The sequence below is a fragment of the Elgaria multicarinata genome, chromosome 3 (assembly GCF_023053635.1).
Source record: "Elgaria multicarinata webbii isolate HBS135686 ecotype San Diego chromosome 3, rElgMul1.1.pri, whole genome shotgun sequence".
In the NCBI taxonomy this organism is placed as follows: Eukaryota; Metazoa; Chordata; class Lepidosauria; order Squamata; family Anguidae; genus Elgaria; species Elgaria multicarinata.
This window is the reverse complement of record NC_086173.1, coordinates 171,271,269-171,298,534: the sequence shown is the minus strand read 5'-3', so window position 1 is coordinate 171,298,534 and position 27,266 is coordinate 171,271,269. Positions and strand designations below refer to the sequence as shown.

The 27,266-nt window shown below is 45.1% G+C and overlaps 1 protein-coding gene across 1 annotated transcript in view; it reads right to left on the bottom strand.

Annotated features, from left to right (window-relative positions):
* The window catches only part of LOC134395782 (zinc finger protein 721-like), a 38,276-nt gene extending 12,222 nt beyond the window's left edge, over positions 1-26,054 (bottom strand). The window contains exons 1-3 of the mRNA XM_063121944.1: positions 25,845-26,054; positions 24,425-24,607; positions 21,290-22,437 (exon numbers count right to left, since the gene is read on the bottom strand). Of these exons, the coding sequence (XP_062978014.1) occupies positions 21,290-22,437; positions 24,425-24,607; positions 25,845-25,994 (1,481 nt within the window). The 5' untranslated portion in view covers positions 25,995-26,054. The remainder of the gene's footprint in view (positions 1-21,289; positions 22,438-24,424; positions 24,608-25,844) is intronic.
* Between the last annotated feature and the right edge of the window lie 1,212 nt (positions 26,055-27,266).

Here is a 27,266-nt window from a genome sequence, read left to right as displayed (position 1 = left end):
TACCCAGAGAGGCCAGGATCCCACGATTCTCCTCCATGACTTCTTTGTGCAGAGTCCTCTGGCCTGGATCCAGCAGAGCCCACTCCTCCTCCGAGAAATGCACGGCCACCTCCTCAAAGGTCACCAGACCCTGAAAGAAGAAGAATAAATGATGTTCTCTTTAAGCATTATGTAGCAATCCTTGAAGACAAGGATCATAGAATCAGAGAATAGCAGAGTTGGAAGGGGCCTACAAGGCCATCGAGTCCAACCCCCTGCTCAATGCAGGAATCCACCCTAAAGCATCCCTGACAGATGGTTGTCCAGCTGCCTCTTGAATGCCTCTAGTGTGGGAGAGCCCACAACATCCCTAGGTAACTGATTGCACCGTTGCACTGCTCTAACAGTTAGGAAGTTTTTCCTGATGTCCAGCCGGAATCTGGTTTCCTTTAACTTGAGCCTATTCCGTGTCCTGCACTCTGGGAGGATCGAGAAGCGATCCTGGCCCTCCTCTGTGTGACAACCTTTGAAGTATTTGAAGAGTGCTCTCATGTCTCCCCTCAATCTTCTCTTCTCCAGGCTAAACATGCCCAGTTCTTTCAGTCTCTCTTCATAGGGCTTTGTTTCTAGACCTCTGATCATCCTGGTTGCCCTCTTCTGAACACGCTCCAGCTTGTCTGCATCCTTCTTGAATTGTGGAGCCCAGAACTGGACGCAATACTCTAGATGAGGCCTAACCAGGGCCGAATAGAGAGGAACCAGTACCTCAAGTGATTTGGAAGCTATACTTCTATTAATGCAGCCCAAAATAGCATTTGCCTTTCTTGCAGCCATATCGCATTGTTGGCTCATATTCAGCTTGTGATCTACAACAATTCCAAGATCTTTCTCGTTTGTAGTATTGCTGAGCCAAGTGTCCCCCATCTTGTAACTGTGCATTTGGTTTCTATTCTCTAAATGTAGAACTTGGCATTTATCCCTATTAAATTTCATTCTGTTGTTTTCAGCCCAGCACTCCATCCTATCAAGATCACTTTGAAGTTTGTTTCTGTCTTCCAGGGTATTAGCTATCCCACCCAATTTTGTCATCTGCAAATTTGATCAGCGTTCCCTGCACCTCCTCGTCCAAATCATTAATAAAAATGTTGGTGAGGTCCTCCTACTGAATGCCATAGCATTCAAGGCCTTCCTAGCAGCTATCTTGGAGAAGAGCAAAGGCTAAAGGGGCAGGTTCTTCCAGGACCAAAGAGATGTGCAGGGGACGGAGGCCCCCAGGACTCCCCTACCTGCCCAGGCTGTGCAGAAACCGCTTCCACTCCACCACCAAGCCAACGAGGCCCAGAAGGATCCCCAAGGATCAGTTCACTTCCCCTGCCGGTTGTTTTGCTCCCTGTGAGGAAGGTAAAGAAGGTGGGAAGGTGAGAAGGTAAGTTAACATTCTTTTCTATTCCCATTTTCATTGTTTATTTTCAGTGTTTATTTATTTATTGCATTTGTTTACCATACCATAGCTGAAGCACTTAAAAACAATATCCAAATATTTAAAACTGCGAAAACATATAATATGCATATACAGCTACTATAACAAGTTTTAAAACTATGACCCTAAAAAAACAGACCCAGGCTAATTAATTACATATTGCTAATTCCATATTGCTTGACCTGGGACAGAAAAGATAACAATAACAGTGAGGGAGGAAGCAGCAGCCAGGCACCTCTCCACCGTGCCTGGGTCCAGCTCCAGCTGAGAGCCCCCTCCCTCCTGCTGTCAACTGTAACTGCTGAACTTTGCAACTAAGATTGTAGTGCCTGAATTTGCTTTCCTTTCCCCCCTCCTCCTCCTCCCTCCCAATCAACCTTTCCTTTTGTATCATGTCTTTTAGATTGTAAGCCTGTGGGCAGGGACTGTAAAGAAATACTTTTGTAAGCCGCCGTGAGAGCCTTTTTTGGCTGAATGGCGGCATAAAAATCCTTAAATAAATAAATAAATAAATGTCGGTGCCACGTGAACCACATTGGGGAGATTGTTGCACAGTTGAGGGGCCACCGCAGAGAAGGCCTGTCCCTTATTGTCATCCTCCGATCTTCACTCTGAGTTGGCGCCGGGAGGATGACCTTAGTTATTGACTGAAGGGTTACCGAAGCTCATAAAGCCCACGGACACATACCCCTTTCTTCTCATCCATGTGGGAACAAATGATGTTGCCAAGCAGAGCTATGAAGAAATCATTTCAGATTTTGAAGCTCTGGGAAGGAAACTGAAGAACTTTGGGGCCCAGGTAGTTTTCTCATCCATCCTCCCGGTTCTTGGAAGAGGATTAGAAAGGGAAAGAAAAATACTCTGGATGAACGACTGGCTACGAAGGTGGTGCCGACGTGAGAGTTTTGGATTCTGGGACCACGGGCTACGCTACTTGGAACATGGACTGCTGGCAAGGGATGGGTTGCACCTCACAAGAGCTGGAAAGAACGCGTTCGGCTACAGCATGAAGAACTTGATCAGGAGGGCTTTAAACTGAATCTTACAAGGGCGGGAGATGTAAATTTTGAGGCAACAATGGATGAAGGCCCATGCACCACAGTACAGAGAACAGCTCCAATAGTGCCCCAAATAGAGTCTGCAACAATGTAGGAACAAAGCCAGACTATAAAACACATGGTCTTCGATGTCTATATACTAATGCCCAGAGCAGGGGAAACAAAAAGAATGAACTTGCACTCTTATTACATGAAGGCAAATACGACTTGATAGGTATAACTGAAACTTGGTGGGATGACTCCCATGACTGGAATATAGCAATTAAACGATATAACTTGTTCAAAAAGAACAGAAGAAATAGAAAGGGAGGTGGAGTTGCGCTGTATGATAAAAATACCTATCCCTGCACAGAAATACAGGCAGATCAGGCTGGGAGCCCCATTGAGAGCGTCTGGATTAAAATAAATGGGGCAAGGAATAAAAAGAACATGGTAATCGGAGTCTACTACCGACCACCCAATCAAAGAGAAGACAGGGATGAAACTTTTGGGAAACAAATTGCCAGTTTTTCAAGGAAGTGTGATGTAGTAGTGATGGGGGACTTCAATTACCCCGATATCTGTTGGGAGACAAATACTGCCAAAAACGGTCCTTCCAAGAAATTCCTGACATGTGTGGGTTTAGAAAAGGCAGAGGAACTAGAGACCAAATTGCAAATATCCGCTGGATAATGGAGAAAGCCAGGGAGTTCCAGAAAAACATCTATTTCTGTTTTATTGACTATTCTAAAGCCTTTGACTGTGGATCATAACAAACTCTGGCAAGTTCTTGGTGGTATGGGGATACCAAGTCATCTGGTCTGCCTCCTGAGGAATCTGTATAATGAACAAGTAGCAACGGTAAGAACAGACCACGGAACAACGGACTGGTTTAAGATTGGGAAAGGAGTACGGCAGGGCTGTATACTCTCACCTTACCTATTCAACTTGTATGCAGAACACATCATGCGACGTGCTGGGCTTGACGAATCCAAGGCTGGAGTTAAAATCGCAGGAAGAAACATTAACAATCTCAGATATGCAGATGACACCACTTCGATGGCTGAAAGTGAGGAGGAGCTGAGGAGCCTTATGACAAAGGTGAAAGAAGAAAGTGCAAAAGCCGGGTTGCAGTTAAACCTCAAAAAAACCAAGATTATAGCAACCAGCTTGATTGATAACTGGCAAATAGAGGGAGAAAACGTGGAGGCAGTGACAGTCTTTGTATTTCTGGGCGCAAAGATTACTGCAGACGCTGACTGCAGCCAGGAAATCAGAAGACGTTTACTTCTTGGGAGGAGAGCAATGACAAATCTTGATCAAATAGTTAAGAGCAGAGACACCACACTGACAACAAAGGTCCGCATAGTTAAAGCAATGGTATTCCCCGTAGTAACCTATGGCTGCGAGAGCTGGACCATAAGGAAAGCTGAGCGAAGGAAGATAGACGCTTTTGAACTGGGGTGTTGGAGGAAAATCCTGAGAGTGCCTTGGACTGCAAGAAGATCAAACCAGTCCCTGCTCCAGGAAATAAAGCCAGACTGCTCACTTGAGGGAATGGTATAAAAGGCAAAACTGAAGTACTTTGGCCACATAATGAGAAGACAGGATCCCCTGGAGAAGAGGCTGATGCTAGAGAAAGTGGAAGGCAAAAGGAAGAGGGGCCGACCAAGGGCAAGATGGATGGGTGATATTCTGGAGGTGTCAGACTTGACCTTGGGGGAGCTAGGGGGAGCAACGGCCGACAGAAAGCTCTGGCGTGGGCTGGTCCATGAAGTCACGAAGAGTCGGAAACGACTGAACGAATAAACAACAACGTGGGTGATAACTTTCTCCTACAGAAAGTGGAGGAAGGAACAAGAGGATTGGCAATCCTTGATATTGACCAATAGGGATGACTTAGTGGATGAAGTAGCAGTTACGGGACCTCTGGGGGAAAGTGACCACATCATACTTGAATTCTTGATTATGAAGGAGACAAAAGTTGAGTGTAGCCATACACGTACTCTGGATTTTAGGAAAGCTGATTTTAATAAACTCACAACTATGATAAGTAAGGTACCGTGGCAAGTGAGCCTAATGAGAAAAAGAGTGCAGGATGGGTGGGAGTATTTAAAAAAGGAAATTTTAAAGGCACAGTTTCAAATAATTCCAACATGGAGAAAAGATAGAAGACAACAGAGGAAACCAATGTGGCTCCATAAAAAGCTTATTGATGAACTGAAAACAAAAATGGATACATATAGGAAGTGGAAGGAAGGCCAGGCTACAAAAGGAGAGTACAGACAAGTGGCTCAGAAGTGCCAAAATGGCGTCAGGAAGGCTAAAGCTGTGAATGAGCTGAGATTAGTGAGGGATCCTAAAAGCAATTAAAAAGGCTTTCATCAGATACATGAGTAGTAAAAGACAGAGGAAAGAAATGGTGGTTCAACTGCTTAATGAGGATGGCAAATTAATAACAGATGACAAAGAAAAGGCTGAAGTGCTCAATTCCTACTTCGCCTCAGTCTTCTCCCAAAAGCGGGTCTATGACCCCCCTGGAAAAAGTGACGCAGAAGTTGAGGGGCAGGATTGCAGTCTGAGATTGATAAACAAATGGCCAAAGAACACCTAATTTCCTTGAATGAGTTCAAATCACCAGGGCCCGATGAACTGCACCCTAGAGTAATGAAGGAGCTGGCGGAAGAACTCTCAGAACCACTGTCCATTAGCTTTGCGAAATCATGGAAGACAGGTGAGGTGCCGGATGTCTGGAGGAGGGCTAACATTGTACCTTTTTCAAACAGGGAAAAAGGAGGAACCTGGGAAAAAACAGACCAGTCAGTTTGACATCCATCCCTGGGAATATTCTGCAGCAGATTCGAAAGAAGTCAATGTGGAAGCACCTTGAAAACAATGCAATTATTACTAGAAGCCAACAGGGATTTCTCAAGAACAAATCCTGTCAGACTAATCTGATCTCAGATTAGTTCGGTTGACCAAGACTCAGAAGTTTGGTTGACCAAGAAAAAGAGAAGAGTAGTTGTTGTGGAAGACTTCCTGCTGTGTGGGATTGAAACCCAGGTATGTCGTGAAGACCCATGGACTCGCCAGGAAGGCTAAACCTAAGAATGAGCTGAGATTACCGAGGGATGCTAAAAGCAATAAAAAGGCTTTCTTCAGATACGTGATTAGTAAAACACTCAGGAAAGAAATGATTGTTCAACTGCTTAACGAGGATGGGTAATTGATAACAGATGACAAAGAAAAGGCTGAAGTGCTCAATTCCTACTTCGCCTCAGTCTTCTCCCAAAAGCGGGTCTATGACCCCCCTGGAAAAAGTGATGCAGAAATTGAGGGGGCAGGATTGTAGTCTGAAATTGATAAACAAATGGTCAAAGAACACATAATTTCCTTGGAATCATAGAACAGCAGAGTTGGAAGGGGCCTAAAAGGCCATTGAGTCCAACCCCCTGCTCAATGCAGGAATCCACCCTAAAGCATCCCCGACAGAAGCTTGTCCAGCTGCATCTTGAAGGCAGCTGGATGAGTGCAAATCTCCAGGGCCCGATGAACTGCATCCTAGAGTAATGGAGGAGCTAGTGGAAGAACTCTCAGAACCTTTGTCTATTATCTTTGCAAAATCATTCATTTTTTATTTATTTATTTTATTTATTACATTTTTATACTGCCCAAAAGCCGGAGCTCTCTGGGCGGTTCACAAAACTTAAAAACATTCAAAGTAAAAAACAGCAGTATAAAACTGCAAAAAAAATGTTTAAAAATGTAATAAATAAATCATGGAAGTTGGGTGAGGTGCCAGACGACTGGAGGAGGGCTAACGTTCTCCCTATCTTCAAAAAGAGCAAAAAGGAGGAACCTGGGAACTACAGACCAGTCAGTCTGACATCCATCCCTGGGAAAATTCTGGAGCAGATTATAAAGAAGTCAATCTGTAAACACCTTGAAATCAATGCAGTGATTACTGGAAGACAACATGGATTTGTCAAGAACAAGTCCTGTCAGAAAAATTTGATCTCATTTTTTCATCGGGTAACCTCCCCTGTGGTCTGTGTGAATGCTGTGGATGTCACATATCTTGACTTCAGCAAAGCTTTGGAAAAAGTACCACATGGCATTTTGATTAACAAACTAGCTAAAAGTGTGCTAGATGGAACAACTATTAGGTGGATTCACAGTGGGCTACAGAATCGGACTCAAAGAGTACTTATCAATGGAACCTTCTCAAACTGGGGAGAGGCAACGAGTGGGGTGCCGCAGGGCTCAGTCCTGGGCCCAGTGCTCTTCAACATTTTTATTAATGATTTGGACGAGGAGGTGCAGGGAACGCTTACCAGATTTGCAGATGACACAAAATTGGGTGGGATAGCTAATACCCTGGAAGACAGAAACAAACTTCAAAGTGATTTTGATAGGCTGGAGTGCTGGGCTGAAAACAACAGAATGAAATTCAATAGGGATAAATGCCAAGTTCTACATTTAGGAAATAGAAACCAAATGCACAGTTACAAGATGGGGGACACTTGGCTCAACAATGCTACAAACGAGAAAGATCTTGGAATTGTTGTAGATCGCAAGCTGAATATGGTCCAACAGTGTGATATGGCTGCAAGAAAGGCCAATGCTGTTTTGGGCTGCATTAATAGAAGTATAGCTTCCAAATCACGTGAGGTACTGATTCCTCTCTATTTGGCTCTGGTAAGGCCTCATCTATAGTATTGCATCCAGTTCTGGGCTCCACACTTCAAGAAGGATGCAGACAAGCTGGAGGGGGTTCAGAAGAGGGCAACCAGGATTATCAGGGGTCTGCTAACAAAGCCCTATGAAGAGAGACTGAAAGAACTGGGCATGTTTAGCCTGGAGAAGAGAAGATTGAGGGGAGACATGATAGCACTCTTCAAATACTTAAAAGGTTGTCACACAGAGGAGGGCCAGGATCTCTTCTCGATCCTCCCAGAATGCAGGACACGGAATAACAGGCTCAAATTAAAGGAAGCCAGATTCCAGCTGGACATCAGGAAAAACTTCCTGACTGTTAGAGCAGTACGACGATGGAATCAGTTACCTAGGGAGGTTGTGGGCTCTCCCACACTAAAGGCATTCAAGAGGCAGCTGGACAACCATCTTTCAGGGATGCTTTAGGGAGGATTCCTGCATTGAGCAGGGGGTTGGACTCAATGGCCTTGTAGGCCCCTTCGAACTCTGCTGTTCTATGATTCTATGATTCTATGTTGAGTGTTTAAGACCCACTCTGGGAAGCAGGCCAGAGTGGGTCTGATACCCTCGAACCACGTTGCTAAACAACATTTCCTCTTTGAGTATCTCCCCCAGCAAAATCAGCCTCAAGGAGAACATTAAGACAGCTCATGCACTTCAGGCGTAATTGAGGGAGGGAGACCATGGGGAAATACGTCCACTAATCCTTACCCAGTGAGGAGGGTCCTCCGTCGCCCTCCTGCAAGATCCGCCCGTCCAGCGACCTCTGTGTGATGTCCGGTGGAGCCTTCTCTGCCTCAGGGAAATCTGTGGGTCCTCTGGCCAACATCCCCTGGACCTGGAGCAGGAGGGAGGATTCCAGACAGAGAATGGGGAGGTGGGAAGGAAAGAAATGGGTCAGGTCAGGGGCGAGGGGATAATTTCCCAATCGGTTTGGCTTTCAGGTCTCATTCTTAAGCTGATCTACTATCCAAGACACAAAGCCATGTGTCTTTGTCAGGGGGCTGAGATATCAACCCTGGCATAAGCAATGTGCTTGAACACCCTCCAAAACCAGCCAGGAGAAAAGGCAGAACCTCCCAGACATTTCCTGATATCCAGCATCTTCCACTGTAAACACAGCAGTTTGGTGTCTACAAATGCTCTTCCTGTCCTGTTGGGAGGACTCTGCCACCAGTTGAAGAAGGATCCCCTCCTTCCCCAGAACTTCATAAACCCATTCAGTTCTCCTGTGATCATAACAACAGCCATTCTGGATCAGAACAAGGGTCCATCTACTCCAGGATTCTCTCCCCACAGCGGTCCATCAGCTGTTGACTACGAACTCACAAGAAGGACATGAGTGTCACAGCACCCTCCAGCCCATGTTCCCCAGCAACTGGTGTACATAGACATACTGCTTAGGATACTGGAGGTAGGATATAGCCATTCATAGCCTTCTCCTCCAAGAATTTGACTAACCCCCTGTTTAAACAGTCCAAATTCATGGCCATCCCTGCATCCTCTGGTAGGGAATTGCATATTTTAATGACGTACTGTTAATTTAACGAGGGCCTGCTCTACACATGAAGAACAACTATACTTGCAGGTGTCATTGGAAATTGGGGCATCCCTTCCTTAGAGGACATGTACAATAAAGTTGAGATAAGTATTAATAACACAGTCCCTGTTAGTCACCAGGATGAAATGCTCTCACCTGCTCTTGGTCCTCTGCCTGGCTCAGGAGGAAGCCTTCTGCCAGGGCCACCGCCTGGGAACTGGTCTCCGCTCCACACTCTCTGACCCAGCTCTCCACCTCCGGGTGCAGGACAGCCAGGAACTGCTCCAGGACCACCAGGTCCAGCATCTCAGCTTTCGTGTTCCTTTCTGGCTTCAGCCACTGGCGGCAAAGGTGGTGGAGTCGGCTGCAAACCTCTCGGGGCCCTTCAGCCTCCTGGTAGCAGAGGTCCCTGAAGCCCTGGCGCTCTGTGTCTGAGCAGGTGTTGCTCCCAGGCTGGTCCTGCTGCACTCTTCCTTCCCAGGGCTCTGCACTGCTCCCTCCCTGGGTGTTTCCTGCCTCAGGGCCAGCAAAGCTTTGCTCTTCCATCTTCACTCTCTTCTGCTCCCACCAGGACTCGAAACAGTCTCCTTCCTTGGCTGCCAATTTCTCCTTTGAGGCAGGGACTGCGCTCTAGGAATTAAAATGGAGAGTGTGAAGGAGGCACACCAGGGTTCTCCGTGAGAAGGTTCCCACCTTCAGCTGCACAGATTAACAACCCTGAAGAACGGCCTTGGCCAAACCTGGTAATGGAGCCAGTGTTGGATCCTGGAATGGATCCTGGTTATGTTTTCCATTGCTTTGTTAATTGCTGAGGTTCTGGAAGAACAGAAGACTCAGCAGAAACTTAAAGGGCAACTCTACACCTGGACATTGAGTGTCATAACTGAATAATTGTCTAACTGATTGTCTTCAATTAAGGGTTGCAAGGAGTTGCATCATTGTACAGGTTGTCTATAAAAGTAAATGTGTTTTCATGTTCATTACTTCCATGTCCCTTACCCAACTTGATGTGAGCTGTATTGACTGACCATTTGTAAGTATTTGTATCTGTACTGCCATAACTAAATTATATATTTATTTGCCAGTAAAAGGTTTATTTTAACCTACATGAATCTCTGTCTTAATTCACGTCTTTGCTGACTTGGCTGAGAACCTCTGCAACCTCTGCTAGTCTCTGGAAGGCCCAGACAGAGACTTAACACAAAAGGTTATGTGCCAGAATCCCAGTCTGTGCCATAACTGATCAGCTTTTAAAGCCATAACTCAACAGCCAGATGGCTGCTTGACTGATCATTCTGTCGAAGGATGGCCGAACAATGCCCCCCACCCTGGCAACAAGGCCCATGTGCCTTCCCCAATAATTTGATTCTTGTTAACACCAGCCTGGCAAGGTAGGCTACAGGCCCAAGCATCAGAACTGATATTTCGAGGGGGTGTCGAGGAACCCTGGAAAGGCGCGTCTCCTGTAAGTGGGATCGCTGAGTGGTGCTCAAAGACTCTAAGACACGGTTCTCTCTTTTGAGAAAGTTTATTACAAGCAGCGCTTAGCACTGCAAGGCGGAAGCCCTCAGAGGACCCAAGGAACTGCCCGCTATTTTCAGGAAAGCCTTAGCCTCCTTATAGGGTCAGTCCCCTTAGAAACAAGGCAGAACCTCTCCATGGAATACGCCAATCATAAAACAGTAACAAGTAAGCCTCTCAGCCAGTTATGAGCAAGGATTTTACGCATGTGCAGAGTGCAATCTTTTCAAGGACAGAAAAACAATACATCAATGATTAGTGTGAAACTTGTGCCCATCTGTTCATTTCACGGTTAGCTGTTTCTACCACGACACCCTCTAACTGTCCTAGGAGGCACACAGTCTTGTGAAACTAGTGTTTCAATACCCTTCACAAGACTTGGTCTCATGGTTGCATCCTTATTACAGTTTCCAGTTACTGCGGAAGGATAGATACTTTGATTTGTAGAGAACAGGCCCAAAGCAATTATATTAGCACAGGGTGGGCTCAGGGGAAGCCCACATACTTATTTGCTTGAATTGCCCGACAGTGGGCAGCTGAGAAGAACAGACCCCCCACTCCTTGTTCGTAAGAGATAGCACCTGTCTCAAAGGGGGCTCCGCAACCCCCGTCCCAAAGGAACCAGATTTGTGGTTGAAAATGAAGTTCTGACTCTGCCCCAACGGGAGAGAAAGAGTGTGTAACCAGAGCTGAATTAATGCCATTAAAAGTTAATAATGTGTGAAGGTTTATTTTAAAAGTTAAGCTAGAAAACACTGAATACTTTTTCAGCTTGTTACACACATGAAATATGCCACTAAGGAAGTCTTAAGAGATGAATGATTTAGGGTGACCCTATGAAAACGAGGACAGGGCTCCTGTATCTTTAACAGTTGTATTCCAGTAGGACAATGGAATCAGTGACCTAGGGCGGTGGTGGGCTCTCCCACACTAGAGGCCTTCAAGAGGCAGCTGGACAACCACCAGTCAGGGATGCTTTAGGGTGGATTCCTCCACTGAGCAAGGGGTTGGACTCGATGGCCTTTTAGGCCCCTTCCAACTCTACTATCTTTAATAGTTGCATTGAAAAGGGAATTCCAGCAGCTATTATTTGCATATATGGATCACCTGGTGAAATTCCCTTTTCTATGCCCTCTCTGCTCCCAGCACTTGAACCCCAAAATTGCACCAGAGTAACAGCAATTTCTCCCCACTCTCAGAATGGGAATATTGGGCTCACTTAATACATCAAAGAGGGACAATCTGAAACCAGCAGCAGGCTCCCTTCTTAATAAACAAAAGCGCCCCGGGTTTTATTTCGAAGGACTCGTGACCAAAGTGACTTATTACTTTTACTTACTTATTACTTAGGTTTAAATCAGGGAGAGGAAACAAAACAAAAAATGCAATGCAAACAGGACACCAGGGCAGCCTTTTGCCCACAGGGGGGACATTCCTCCTCCCCACCCGGCACCTTTCCTCTTGTGTCCCTCCCAGACACCCCTCCTTTCTCCAGCCTTCCCTTCCGCGATCCCCTAGTTATGGGGAGGGAAGGAGGTGCAAGGCGGGGGTCTCCTGGAGGGGCCCCAAGTGGGTCAGTCCCCTGGGGGGCTCGCGGCTCCCTCTCTCTTCCCACCCAGCCCCTGCCCCAAACCTGCACCCCCTGTCCTGGGGGGCTCTTTTTCCTCTGCCCCATCCCTCTGGGACCCCCTTGCAATCTTCACTCACCGGCTCCTTTGCAGGGGAAAAGAGGCTGCAGGCGGCAGAAACACGAGGCTTGTAGGAGCAGGGGGAGAATCCCAGGATCCTTTGCAATGGGGGGGGGGGAGAAAGTGTGGGGCGGGAAGGGATTGGCCTCATCCAGCCTTTGCTCTAGGACCCAGCCCCCTCTCCTCCTCTTTAACCCTTGGATGGAGGCAGCACTAGAGAGCTGCAGAGGCTCCTGGCAGAGACAGGGACCTGGGAAGGGGGCTTTTCCATTGAGGGGGTCTTTTATCCCCCCAGCAGCATCGCCACCCCATCTGCTCCTGGGGGCTTCAGGGGATCCACAGCTGTTTCCCCTTTGAGTGCGTAAAGCAGCCTCCGGCATGAGAGCCCTCCCTCCTTCTGCCTGCCCTTGCTGCAGAACTGCGTTCCCCAACCTGGTGCCCTTCAGAACTCTAAACACGAATAGATGCTCTAAAAAGAGAGAGGTTAAGTAGGGTGACCCTGTGAAAAGGAGGACAGGACTCCTGTATCTTTAACAGTTGCATAGAAAAGGGAGTTTCTGCAGGTGTCATTTGTATATATGGAGAACCTGGTGAAATTCCTTCTTCATCCCAACAGTTAAAGCTGCAAGAGCTTTGCCCTCTTTTAAATCTGGTCACTCTAGTATTGCTCCTGCATCTTTAACTGTTGTGATGAAGAGGGAATTTCACCAGGTTCTCCATATATACAAATGACACCTGCAGGAATTCCCCTTTCTATGCAACTGTTAAAGATACAGGAGCCCTGTCCTCCTTTCCATAGGGTCACCCTAACGTTAGGTGAAGTCTTATCAGGGTACAGGAAGATTATGGATCCCCGGAGCCTCTAGCCGTGAGGAGTAAAACACACACGGCAACTTCTTCTCATGGTGGCCTCTTGTTCCACACCTGGACCCCTGCTTTAAGAGCAGGTCTGAATCCATCTCAGGCTCAAGGCAGGAAAACCTTCGGCCTTCCTGGAAGTAAGAGGTCTGCTGATGAACCAGAGTTTCTCTCCCAATGTATCCCATGGCTCTGTTCTAAGCTGTAAAGGAAGCACGCCCCAGCAAAGCTGGCCTTTCCACTGGATTTTGCACAGATCCCCAGAACAAACGCACACAGCTCTCAGTTTGGAGGGTTAAGCCCAATTTTATTCAGGGTAAGGGTAAGATACATGGGATTAGCATTCTAAAACTATTAAAACATGCAGCAATATATGAACCCAAACCAAGCAAGCTAGAAACTAAGTTGCAAAATCATACCTCACCCAACCTTGATGTCAGCCAACTCAGAACAAAACCCCTTTTCAAAGAATACTCTTTATAGATACTTTTCTCGCTCCTTCCCCCTCCCTTTGGCTCTCCTGCCTTGCCCCAGGTGGTTCCAAGATGTGCCAGAAAGCCCCCATGCAGCTGGCCGCTTATCTTTTCAACTCCTAGGACCATAACAATAAAATAATTTAACATATTAAAAACAGCCATTCCCAGTATGAATTCACCCCTTCCTTACATAAGCCCCCTCTGTTCCCAGCACTTGAAGACCAAACAGGGAGGGAAGCGAACCATGATTTCCACCCACTCTTAGGATGTGAACAGCAGGGCTCCCTTCATCCATAAAAGCTGGATATATTAAAGCCCATGAAAGCATTTGCCCATAGCAAATCCATAGTTGCCCACAGAGAAAACATAGCACAGTCCTTGTCTTTCAGTCAGCTGCACTTAGGTTTTATTTAGTGTAATTTGATTTTATATTTCTGACTTTTAATTTTATTTATTGTGATTAATTATCTTCTTGTGTTGCCTTGTTTGACATTGTAGTAGTAGTATTTATTTACGTTGTAGTCAGCGGACAATACCTTAAGAGAGATACCTTTAAGCAGCTTGCAAGGGAAAGGTGGTAACCAAGGATGTAGCAGAAATTGCCACAAGAATATTCCATAGAGTATAAACAAAAGTACAGACAAAAATACAATTAAAAAATCATCTAAGGTTAAGGTGTACTTTCGGTTTTCTTCATATCAGAAATGCAAAGTATCTTTTCTCATTCCTCGATTACATTTAACACAATAAACAAATTCATTTCTTTCTTCTAACTTAACTATATCTCCACAGACAAATACATCATTTCTCTCTGTTTCTTGCAAAAATGCTATCAGAGGTTTCCATTCAGATATAAATGCAGAAGTGGACTTTTCTCTCATTATCGATGTGAGGTTTGCCATCTCCAACATCCTCAACATCCATTCATTCATTGTTGGTGTTTCATTCTCCCATTTTTGTGCATACAACGGTCTCGCTGCCATTGTCATATATAGAAATAAAGTTCCCCCCTTCTCTTTCAGCTGTTTATCCATTAGTCCCAGTAGGAATGCTCCCGTTTCATTTGTATGTTAGTCTTTAGTATTTTTTTAATTCAAGAGTGTTTTTGTATCCAGAATGCTTTGGCTTTTTTACAAGTCCACCAAAGATGATAAAAGGTTCCTCCTCCTCATTATTATTATTATTATTATTATTATTATTATTATTATTATTTATATAGCACCATCAATGTACATGGTGCTGTAGAGTAAAACAGTAAATAGCAAGACTCTGCCGCATAGGCTTACACCTCCTCCTCCTAATTTCCAACAGTTTCCCGAGGCACTCTTATACATTTTAGCTAACTTTACAGGAGACATATACCATCTGTACGTCATCTTATAAAAATTCTCTTTAAGTCTTGAACATAATGTACATTTCAAACCTTCCCCTCCATATTCTCCCACTGTTCCATTGAAACGTTGTATCCAAAGTTTTGAGCCCATTTGATCATACAGTCTTTCACCTGCTCATCCTCCGTCTCGTATTTTAATAAAAGTTTATATATCTTTGAGATAACATGTTCATCATTTGCACAGAACGTCATTTCAAATTCAGATTTTGATTGCTCAAACCCACCATTCTTTTGACTATTTTAAACCTTTCCATGACTTGTGCAAAAGAAAACATAATTTGCAACATACCAAAACATGTATGACCTTTCAGCAGTTCCTCCCTTGATTTTAACTTATATTCTTCTTGTGACATTTCTAATACATCATTATATGTCAACCATTTAGGCATACCTGTCAATTCCCTTCTATGATTAGCCCCCTGGACTGATACCCAAAGTGGTATTTTCTGACAGAACCTTGGTTTATATTTGTTCCATATTCTTAAAACAGCACGTCTTACATTATTATTAAATTCTATGGTAACATTTACTCCAATGTTCAGTTCTTCTAAGTTTTGAAGTAAAAAATTCCAACTAAAGTTGTTAAATGCTTTCTCTGCAACCGCGAAAACCAAGGCAGCCTGTTTTTCTGAAGGTTTTGCCAGATATTCCACAACATTTAAAACCATCCTTACATTGTCTCCCATCTGTCTTTTGGGTAAGAAGCCACCTTGATCCTCATGAATGAATTCTTGTAGAACTTACTTCAGTCTTTCCGCCAAGGTTGCTGTAAATAACTTATAATCATGAATTAATAGTGATATTTGCTGACTTGAAATTTCTCTGCTTCACTAAATTTAATTTCCCCCCGTATCCCATATTGTAAACGTTGATAGTTGTCGTTGAAGCACTTTAATTTGTTGAGGAACACTTGCCTTTCCGGGCGTTTCCCTCAGGTCTTCTTGTTGTGCATCTTCAGAGAGGACAGAACAAAGCACAGGCAATTCTGCTATAATCGGAGAGGAAGAGACCAAACAGAAATAGACAATACGGACGGAAAGGGGTCTCTAGTGGTGGTAACCTGCAAAGTGTGTGCAATGTTCATGTTGCTGCCTGAGATTAACATGGCGGACACCTGCAAGACGTGCAAGCTGGTGGCACTATTGGAAGAGAAATAGCAGCGAGTGTCCACCCTCCAAGGAATAAGAGAAGACGAGGAGTTCTTAGAATGGTGGAACTACAACAGCAACAAGATGAACAACAGATCGAAGAGCAACAGCCAGTGGAAGCAGAAGTGGAGTATGTTGTGATGAGTAAAGCCAGTGAAGAGGAAACTCCCTGGAAAAGGGTGACAGTTAAGAGCAGAAGAACTAGAAGGCATTCTGCACCTGTGGTAGCATTAGAGTTAAGCAACCGCTTTCTGCTACTGGAGGATGAGACTGAGGAACAGTCTGCATAGGAAGAATGACAGAGGACACGTGAAACAGTGAACAAGACTCAGAAAGTCGGTCAACCAAGAAGAAGAGAAGAGTAGTTGTGGGAGACTCCCTGCTGCGTGGGATTGAAATCCAAGTATGTCGTGAAGACCCAATGACTCACCAGGTGTGCTGCCTCCCTGGAGCACAAATTAGAGATGTGCCTGAAGGATTGCCAAAGCTCATAAAGCCCATGGACACATGCCCCTTTCTTCTCATCCATGTGGGAACAAATGATGTCACCAAGCGGAGCTACGAAGAAATCATGTCAGACTTTGAAGTTCTGGGAAGGAAGCTGAAGAGCTATGGGGCCCAGGTAGTTTTCTCATCCATTCTCCCAGTTCTTGGAAGAGGATTAGAAAGGGAAAGAAGAATACACCGGGTGAACGACTGGCTATGAAGGTGGTGCCGAAGAGCGAGGTTTGGATTCTGGGACCACGGGCTACGCTACTTGGAAGATGGACTGGTGGCAACGGATGGGTTGCACCTCACAAGGGCTGGAAAGAATGAGCTTGGCCACAGCATGAAGAACTTGATCAGAAGGGCTTTCAACTGAATCTTACAGGGCAGGAGATGTAAACCTCAAGTCAACAATAGATGAAGGCCCATACACCACAGTACAGAGAACAGCTCCAATAGTGTCCAATATATCGTCCACAACAATGTAGGAACAAAGCCAGAGTATAAAGCACATGGTCCAATGCCTATATGCTAATGCCCAGAGTATGGGAAACAAACAGAACGAACTTGAACTCTTAATACATGAAGGCAAACACGACTTGACAGGTGTAACAGAAACTTGGTGGGATGACTCCCATGACTGGAATATAGCAATTGAAGAGTATAACTTGTTAAAAAAGAGGAGAAATAGAAAGTGAGGTGTAGTTGCACTATATGTTAAAAATACCTATCCCTGCACAGAAATGCAGGTTGATGAGACAGGGAGTCCCATCGAGAGCATCTGGATTAAAATAAATGGGGCAAGGAATAAAAATAACATGATAATCAGAGAGGTTCAGCATTCCTTGACTATATTAAACAATAGGGATGAAGTGCCAATTATGGGAACTCTGTGTAAAAGTGACCACATCATACTTGAATTCTTGATTATGAAGGAAGCAAAAGCTCAGAGTAGACATAAATGTACCCTGGATTTTAGGAAAGCTTATTTTAATAAACTCAGAACTATGATAAGCAAGGTCCCATGGAAAGTGACCCTTATAAGAAAAGGAGTCCAAGATGGGTGGGAGTATTTAAAAAAAGAAATCTTAAGGGCACAATTACAAAACATTCCAACAAGGAAAAAAGATAGAAGACAACAGAAGAAACCAATGTGGCTCCACAAAAAGCTTAGAGATGATCTGAAAACAAAAAGGGATACAAACAGGAAGTGCAAAGAAGGCTACAAAAGAAGAGTACAGACAAGCGGCACAGAAGTGCCGAAATGGCGTCAAGAAGGCTAAAGCTGAGAATAAGCTGAGATTAGCGAGGGATGCCAAAAACAATAAAAAGGCTTTCTTCAGATACGTGAATAGTAAAAGACAAAAGGAAAGAAATGGTGGTTCAAAGAAAAGACTGAAGTGTTCAATTCCTACTTTGGCTCACTCTTCTCCCAAAAGCGGTCTATGACCCCCCTGGAGAACGAGAAGCACAAGTTCAGGGGGCAGGATTGCAGTTTGAGATTGATAAACAAATGGTCAAGGAACACCTAATTTCCTTGAATAAGTTTAAATCTCCAGGGCCTGATGAACTGCACCCTAGAGTAATGAAGGAGCTAGCGGAAGAACTCTCAGAACAACTATTATCTTTGCGAAATCATGCAAGATGGGTGAAGTGCCTTATGACTGGAGGAGGGCTAACATTGTCCCAAGCTTCTAACAGGGCAAAAAGGAGGAACCTGGGAACTAAAGACCAGTCAGTCTGACATCCATACCTGAGAAAATTCTGGAGCAGATTCTGAAGAAGTCAGTCTGTAAGCACCTTGAAAACAATGCAGTGATTACTAGAAGCCAACAAGGATTTGTCAAGAACAAATCCTGTCAAACTAATCCAATTTCATTTTTTTATTGGGTAATTGGCCTTGTAGACTGTGGAAATGCTGTGGATGTCATATATCTTGACCAGCAAAGCTTTTGACAAAGTGCCTCATGATATTCTGATTTAACAAAAGAGCTAAAAGTGGGCTAGATGGAACAACTGTTAGGTGGATACCTAGTTGGCTACAGAATTAAAGAATGCTTATCAATGGTACCTTCTCAATCTTGGGGGAGGAAAGCAGTGGGGTACCGCAGGGCTCAGTCCTGGGCCCAGTGCTCTTCAACATTTTTATTAAATGTTGAAGGAGGTGCAGGGAACACTTATCAAGTTTGCAGATGACACCAAATTGGGTGTCATCTGGAGTGCTGGACTGAATACAACAGAATGAAATTGAAGAGGGATAAATGCCAAGTTCTACATCTAGGAAAAGGAAAACTACCGACCACCCAATCAAGGAGAAGACGAGGACGAAACTTTTGAGAAACAAATTGCCAGTGTTTCAAGGAAGTGTGATGTAGTAGTGATGGGGGACTTCAATTACCCTGATATCTGTTGGGAGACCATTACTGCCAAAAGCGGCCCTTCCAAGAAATTCCTGACATGTATGGGTGATAACTTTCTCCTACAGAAAGTGGTGGAAGGAACTAGAGGATTGGCAATCCTTGACTTCTTATCGACCAATAGGGATGACTTAGTGGATAAAGTGGCAGTTACGAGAACTCTGGGGGAAAGTGACCACGTCATACTTGAGTTCTTGATTATGAAGGAGACAAAACTCGAGCGTAGCCATACACGTACTCTGGATTTTAGGAAAGCTGATTTTAATAAACTCAGAACTATAATAAGTAAGGTCCCATACTGGTTCCTCTCTATTCGGCCCTGGTTAGGCCTCATCTAGAGTATTGTGTCCAGTTCTGGGCTCCACAATTCAAGGACGCAGACAAGCTGGAGCGTGTTCAGAAGAGGGCAACCAGGATGATCAGAGGTCTAGAAACAAAGCCCTATGAAGAGAGACTGAAAGAACTGGGCATGTTTATTATTATTATTTATTTATATAGCACCATCAATGTACATGGTGCTGTACAGATAACACAGTACATAGCAAGACCCTGCCGCATAGGCTTACAATCTAATAAGTTGTAGTAAACAATAAAGAGGGAAGGAGAATGCAAACAGGCACAGGGAAGTGTAAACAGGCACCGGGTAGGGTGAAGCTAATAGTATAGAGTCAGAACAAACTCAATATTTGAAGGCTATAGGGAAAAGAAAAGTTTTTAGCTGAGTTTTAAAAGCAGTGATTGAGTTTGTAGTTCTCAAGTGTTCTGGAAGAGCGTTCCAGGCGTAAGGGGCAGCAGAAGAAAAAGGACGAAGCCGAGTAAGGGAAGTGGAGGTCCTTGGGCAGGCGAGAAGCATGGCATCAGAGGAGCGGAGGGCCCGAGCGGGGCGATAGTGTGAGATGAGAGAGGAGAGATAGGCAGGAGCTAGACCGTGAAGAGCATTGAAGGTCAGCAGGAGAAGTTTATATTGGATTCTGGAGTGAATTGGAAGCCAATGAAGAGATTTCAGAAGTGGAGTGACATGGTCAGAGCGGCGGGCCTGGAGAAGTTTGAGGGGAGACATGATAGCACTCTTCAAATACTTCAAAGGTTGTCACACAGAGGAGGGCGAGGATCTCTTCTGGATCCTCCCAGAGTGCAGGACACGGAATAACAGGCTCAAGTTAAAAGAAGCCAGATTCCGGCTGGACATCAGGAAAAACTTCCTAACTGTTAGAGCAGTGCGACGGTGGAATCAGTTACCTGGGGAGGTTGTGGGCTCTCCCACACTAGAGGCCTTCAAGAGGCAGCTGGACAACCCTGCGTGAGGGATGCTTTAGGGTGGATTCCTGCATTGAGCAGGAGGTTGGACTCGATGGCCTTGTAGGCCCCTTCCAACTCTGCTATTCTATGATTCTATGATTCTAAGTGAAACCAAATGCACATTTACAAGAGGGGGGATATTTGAGTCAGCAATACTACAAACAAGAAGCATTTTGTAGATCACAAGCTGAATATGAGCCAATGTGTTAATGTGGTGCAAAAAAAGCAAATGCTATTTTCGGCTGCTATGCCACATCTTGAGTATTTCACCCAATTCTCCGCACCACATTCAGGAAGGATGCAGACAAGCTGAAGCATGTTCAGAGGCTGATCAGGGGCCTGGAAACAAATCCCTAAGAGGAGAGACTGAAAGAGCTGTGCAAGATTGAGGTGAGAAATGATAGCACTCTACAAATACTTCAAAGGTTGTAACACAGCGGAGGGCCAGGGTCTCTTCTCATTCATCCTAGAGTGCAGGACACGGAATAATGGGTTCAAGTGACAGAAAGCCAGATTCTAGAAGGAAATCAGGAAAAACTTCCTGTTAGAGCAGTACGGCAATGGAACCAGTTACCGTGGAAGGTTGTAGGCTGTCTCACACTAGAGGCCTTCAAGAGGCAGCTGGACAACCATCTGTCAGGTATGTTTTAGGGTGGATTCCTGCTTTGAGCAGGGGGTTGGATGCGATGGCCTTATAGAAACCTTCCAACTCTACTATTCTATGATGCTATCAATGCTACACTAAGAACTTATAGGGCTTCTCCCCAGTGTGAATACTTTGATGCCACTTAAGGCTTGTACTGCAAGCAAAGCTCTTTCCACACTCTTAGCATTCAGAGGGCTTCTCCCCAGTGATTTTGTTGATGCAGCTTAAGGCTTGAGCTGCGAGAAAAGCTCTTCCCACACTCAAAGCATTGATAGGGCTTCTCCCCAGTGTGAATTCTTTGATGCTGCTTAAGGTGTGTGCTCTGAGCAAAGCTCTCTCTTCACTTTGCGCATTTATAGGGCTTCTCCCCAGTGTGAGTTCTTTGATCCCGCTTAAGTTGTGAACCCTGAGCAAAGCTCTTCCCGCACTCTAAACATTTATAGTGCTTCTTCCCAGTGTGAATTCTTTGATGCTGCTTAAGGCTTGAGCTGTCAGCAAAGCTCTTCCCATACTCAAAGCATTTATAGGGCTTCTCCCCACTGTGATTTTTTTTATGCAGCTTAAATTTTGGATTGTGAGCAAAGCTCTCTCCGCACTCTAAGCACTTATAGGGCTTCTCCCCAGTGTGAATTCTTTGATGATACTTAAGGCTGGTGCTCCGAGCAAAGCTCTCTCCACAATCTAAACATTTATAGGCCTTCTCCCCAGTGTGTATTCTTTGATGCTGCTTAAGTTTTGGGTTGTGAGCAAAGCTCTCTCCGCACTCTAAGCACTTATAGGGCTTCTCCCCAGTGTGAATTCTTTGATGATACTTAAGGCTTGTGCTCCGAGCAAAGCTCTCTCCACAATCTAAACATTTATAGGCCTTCTCCCCAGTGTGTATTCTTTGATGTTGCTTAAGTTTTGGGTTGTGAGCAAAGCTCTCTCCGCACTCTAAGCACTTATAGGGCTTCTCCCCACTGTGAATTCTTTGATGATACTTAAGGCTTGTGCTCCGAGCAAAGCTCTCTCCACAATCTAAACATTTATAGGCCTTCTCCCCAGTGTGTATTCTTTGATGCTGCTTAAGTTTTGGGTTGTGAGCAAAGCTCTCTCCGCACTCTAAGCACTTATAGGGCTTCTCCCCACTGTGAATTCTTTGATGATACTTAAGGCTTGTGCTCCGAGCAAAGCTCTCTCCGCAATCTAAACATTTATAGGGCTTCTCCCCAGTGTGAATTCTTTGATGCTGCCTAAGGTTTGAGCTGTCAGCAAAGCTCTTCCCGCACTCAAAGCATTTATAGGGCTTCTCGCCAGTGTGAGCTCTTTGATGCCGCTTATGGTTTAAGCTGTGAGCAAAGCTCTTCCCGCACTCTAAGCATTTATAGGGCTTCTCCCCAGTGTGAATTCTTTGATGCCGCTTAAGGTATGTGCACCAAGCAAAGCTCTTCCCGCACTCAGAGCATTTATAGGGCTTCTCCCCACTGTGAATTCTTTTATGCAGCATAAGTTTTGGGATGTGAGAAAAGCTCTCTCCGCAATCTAAACATTTATAGGGCTTCTCCCCAGTGTGTATTCTTTGATGCTGCTTAAGGGTTTTGCTCTGAGTAAAGCTCTTCCCACACTCAAAGCATTTATAGGGCTTCTCCCCAGTGTGAATTCTTTGATGCCGCTTAAGGTCTGTGCACCAAGCAAAGCTCTTCCCGCACTCAAAGCATTTATAGGGCTTCTCCCCAGTGTGAGTTCTTTGATGCAAGTTAAGTTGTGAGTTGAAAGTGAATTGTTTTTCACACACTAAGCATTGAAACCTTTGATATTTGTTAGACTGAATCTTCTGAGTTTTACTCTGTTTCTTCCTTTTACGAATGTTCTTTTTACTTGGTGCTTCTACTATTGGGGTTTCACAGACATCTGATGCTTCAAAAGAAATGGATTCGTTTTCCCTTTTCTCTTCACTTTCAGTTTTACTTCTCTGTTGTAGGCCATTTTTCTTGCTCTCCCTGTGATCACCTGCAAGTATAAACACAGAAATCGTCTTGAAATCTTGGAACAAAACAAATGGTTGCTGATTTGATTCACAGGATAAAAAAGAAAAAATCCTTGGTGAAGCAGATCCTTCTAAACATATTAAATATCCCGATGATCAATAGAACTGAGAACTACACTGCCATACAATGCTTTCATTTATATGGAATAACTCGTATAAAGTAGTTGAGAGAATAAATAAACAACATAAAATACTGCAAAAATAAAATGCACTTAAAATCTTCCATTTTCTCCTTGCTGATCATTTAACTGGGAACTGGAAAGTGGGAATTCAACCCTAATGGTTATTTTCAATGTCTATTTATATCTTAAAATGAAAAGCAAGCTGTCCAAAGCTGTCTTCTGAAAAGGCTCAACTCTCCTCTCCTCCATGGAGACCATTAAGATAATATCTGTAACATCTTCAATATTATGCAGATGCAATTATAGCAGCAGAGTAAGATAGCTTGGCAGCCATCTCTGCCACAGAGCAAGTCCATCAATGGGCTTTTCTCAATGTTTTGTCAGGTCTTTGGAGTCAATGACATTTGTATTCTGCACTGACACAAAGCAAGAAGAGCTGAAATTCCACCTTCCAGGATCTGGGAAGAAGGCAGAGAGGGAGCCTTACCCAGAGGAATCCCATTCCTTACCCAGAGAGGCCAGGATCCCACGATTCTCCTTCATGACTTCTTTGTGCAGAGTCCTCTGGCCTGGATCCAGCAGAGCCCACTCCTCCTCCGAGAAATGCACGGCCACCTCCTCAAAGGTCACCAGACCCTGAAAGAAGAAGAAGAAATGATGTTCTCTTTAAGCATTATGTAGCAATCCATGAAGACAAGGATGGTGAGGTCCTCCTTCTGAATGCCAGAGCTTTGTGAGTGACATTCAAGGCCTTCCTAGCAGCCATCTTGGGGAAGAGCAAAGGCTAAAGGGGCAGGTTCTTCCAGGACCAAAGAGATGTGCAGGAGACGGAGGCCCCCAGGACTCCCCTACCTGCCCAGGCTGTGCAGAAACCGCTTCCACTCCACCACCAAGCCAACGAGGCCCAGAAGGACCCCCCAGGATCAGTTCACTTCCCCTGCAGGTCTTTTTGCTCCCTGTGAGAAAGGTAAAGAAGGTGGGGAGGTGAGAAGGTAAGTTAACATTCTTCACTATTCCCATTTTCATTGTTTATTTTCATTGTTTATTTATTTATTGCATTTCTTTACCATGCCATAGCCGAACCACTTAAAAGCAATATCAAATATTTAAAACTGCGAAAACATATAATATACATATACATATAAAACTACTATAACAAGTTTTAAAACTATGACCCTAAAAAAAACAGACCCAGGCTAATTAATTGCATATTGCTAATTACATATTGCTAATTACATATTGCTTGACCTGGCACTGAAAAGATAACAATGTTTGCACCACGTGAACCTCATTGGGGAGATTGTTCCACACTTGGGGGGCCACCACAGAGAAGGCCTCTCCCTTGTTGTCGTCCTCCGAACTTCCCTCTGAGTAGGCGCCTTGAGGAGGACCTTAGTTGTTGAGTGTGTAAGACCTACTCTGGCAAGTGAGCCAGAGTGGGTCTTATATGCTCAAACCACAATACTAAACAACATTTTAGTAAATAATAAATAATAATAAATAATAATTTCCTTTTTGGGTATCTAGTGAAAAAGGGTCTCCCTCCCCCAGCAAAATCAGGCCCAAGGAGGACGTTAAAGCAGCTCATGCACCTCAGGCGTAATTGTGTGAGGGAGGTCATGGGGAGAGACGTCCCACAAATCCTTACCCAGTGAGGAGGGTCCTCCGTCCCCCTCCTGCAAGATTCGCCCGTCCAGCGGCCTCCGTGTGGTGCCCAGTGAAGCCTTCTCTGCCTCAGGGAAATCTGTGGGTGCTCTGGCCAACATCCCCTGGACCTGGAGCAGGAGGGAGGATCCAAGACAGAGAAGGGGGAGGTGGGAAGGAAAGAAATGGCTCAGGTCAAGGCCAAGGGCAGCATTTCCCAATCGTTTTACCTTTCAGGTCTCATTCTAGTGTTGACCTACCATCCAAGACACAAACCCGTGTGTCTTTGTCAGGGGGCTAAGATATCAACCCTGGCATAAGCAAAGTGTTTTTACACCTTCCAAAAACCAGCCAGGAGGAAAGACAGAACCTCCCAGACATTCCCTGATATCCAGCATCTTCCACTGTAAACACAGCAGTTTGGTGTCTACAAATGCTCTTCCAGTGACTCTGCCACTGGCTGAAGAAGGATCCCCTCCTTCCCCAGAACCTCATAAACCCATTCAGTTCTCCTGTGATCATAAGAACAGCCATTCTGGATCAGAACAAGGGTCCATGTACTCCAGGATTCTCTCCCCACAGTGGTCCATCAGCTGTTGACTATGAACTCACAAGCAGGACATGAGTGTCACAGCACCCTCCACCCCATGTTCCCCAGCAACTGGTGTGGCTAGTAGCCATTCATAACCTTCTCCTCCAAGAATTTGTCTAACCCCCTGTTTAAACATTCCAAATTCATGGCCATCCCTGCATCCTCTGGTAGGGAATTGCTTATTTTAACAGGAAGTTGTGTCTTTGTCAGGGGGCAAAGAGTTCAACCCTGATATCCAACATTTTCCACTGTAAACACGGGAGGTTGGTGTCTACAAATGCTATTCCTGTTCTGTTGGGAGGACTCTGACACGAGTTGAAGAAGGATCCCCTCCTTCCTCAGAACTTCACAAACCCATTCACTTCTCCTGTCGTTACGAGAAACTAAGAAGAGCCATTCTGGATCAGAACAAGGGTCCATCTAGTCCAGAATTTTCTCCCCACAGTGGTCCAACACCTGGAGGTAGGATATAGCCATCAGGACTAATAGCCATTCACAGCCTTCTCCTCCAGGATTTTGTCTAACCCCCATTTTAAACCATCTAAATTGGTGGCCATCACTACATCCTCTGGTAGGGAACTCCATATTTTAACCATCCAGTGTTAGCTTAACTATCCTCCAATGAGGGCCTGTACCACACATGAAGAGCAACTATACTTGGGGGGTTGGACCATTGGAAATTGGGGCATCCCCTCCTTAAAAGGACATGTAAAATATAGTTGAGATAAGTATTAAGAACACAGTCCCTGTTAGTTATCAGGATGAAATGCTCTCACCTGCTCTTTGTCTTCTGCCTGACTCAGGAGGAAGCCTTCTGCCAGGGCCACCGCCTGGGAACTGGTCTCCGCTCCACATTCTCTGACCCAGCTCTCCATCTCTGGGCGCAGGACAGCCAGGAACTTCTCCAGGACCACCAGGTCCAGCATCTGAGCTTTCGTGTGCTTTTCTGGCTTCAGCCACTGGCAGCAAAGGTGGTGGAGACGGCTGCAAACCCCTCGGGGCCCCATGGCCTCCTGGTAGCAGAAGTCCCTGAAGGGCTGAAGCTCCACGTCTGAGCAGGTGTTGCTCCCAGGCTGGTGCTGCTGCATTCTTCCTTCCCAGGGCTCTGCACAGCTCCCTTCCTGGATGTTGCAGGAGACGTTTTCTGGTTCAGGGCCTGAAAAGCTTTGCTCTTCCATCTTCACGCTCTTCTCCATCTCCGCTCCCACCAGTTTCTCCTTTGAGGCAGGGACTGCGCTGTAGGAATTAAAACGGAGCTTTTGAAAGAGGCACACAAGGTAGACCTGGTTAAAGTTCCCAAGCCAGCTGCCCCCCCTCCCACCGGTTCCCAGTGAAACACTGGAAGTGGAGCCAGTTCACCTGAAAATAACCACACTTCAACAAGGCTTCAGGCAATTTATTAAATCAGTGTAAGGCCCTGAGGGTATGAACAATTAACAGGAGACAGGGGAGGGTGTGTGTGTGTGGGAAAACAGTCTAAAAGTTACAATGAAACTAAAAGGCCACAGCAGCAGTCAAACAACTTTAAAAGAGCAATAAAAGACACATCACGGCAAGCCTTTGAGTCAGAGCCACCCAAAGAGAGACAAGAAATCCTGACTACCTAATACCTGTCAACACGGGGGTCCCTTTGCCACCCTTCAGGGCTCCGAGCAACATGACCCTTCCCCAAATAAACAGAGACCATAAACTGGAAATTAACAAACTTATCCCCCAACTAAGCAATTGGGGTGGCCTGGCTCCACCAATGCACAAACAGCAAGCTCTCCAGGGCTCCCAGTGAGGAGAGAAGGTTTATAAGGGAAGTAAATGAAGAAGGACGTCACATCCGGAAGCAAAATGTGAAACACACAATGATTACAAAGAAATACATGTGTACACTCTGCGAAACACACTGCGGTTTAACTCCTCCTAAGGTGTGTCAGAAAACAACGTGAAGAGTGCCAGGCCCAACTAGCAGCAGTTGAATTGCTATTGAGCTCTAAATAAACTTCCACCAGTCCAAAGTAGATAGATGCAATGATCATAGAATAGGAGAGTTGGAAGGGGCCTACAAGGCCATTGAACCCAACCCCCTGCTCAATGCAGGAATCCACCCTAAAGCATCCCTGATAGATGGTTGTCCAGCTGCCTCTTGAAGGCCTCTAGTGTGGGAGAGCCCACAACCTCCCTAGGTAGCTGATTCCATTGTCATACTG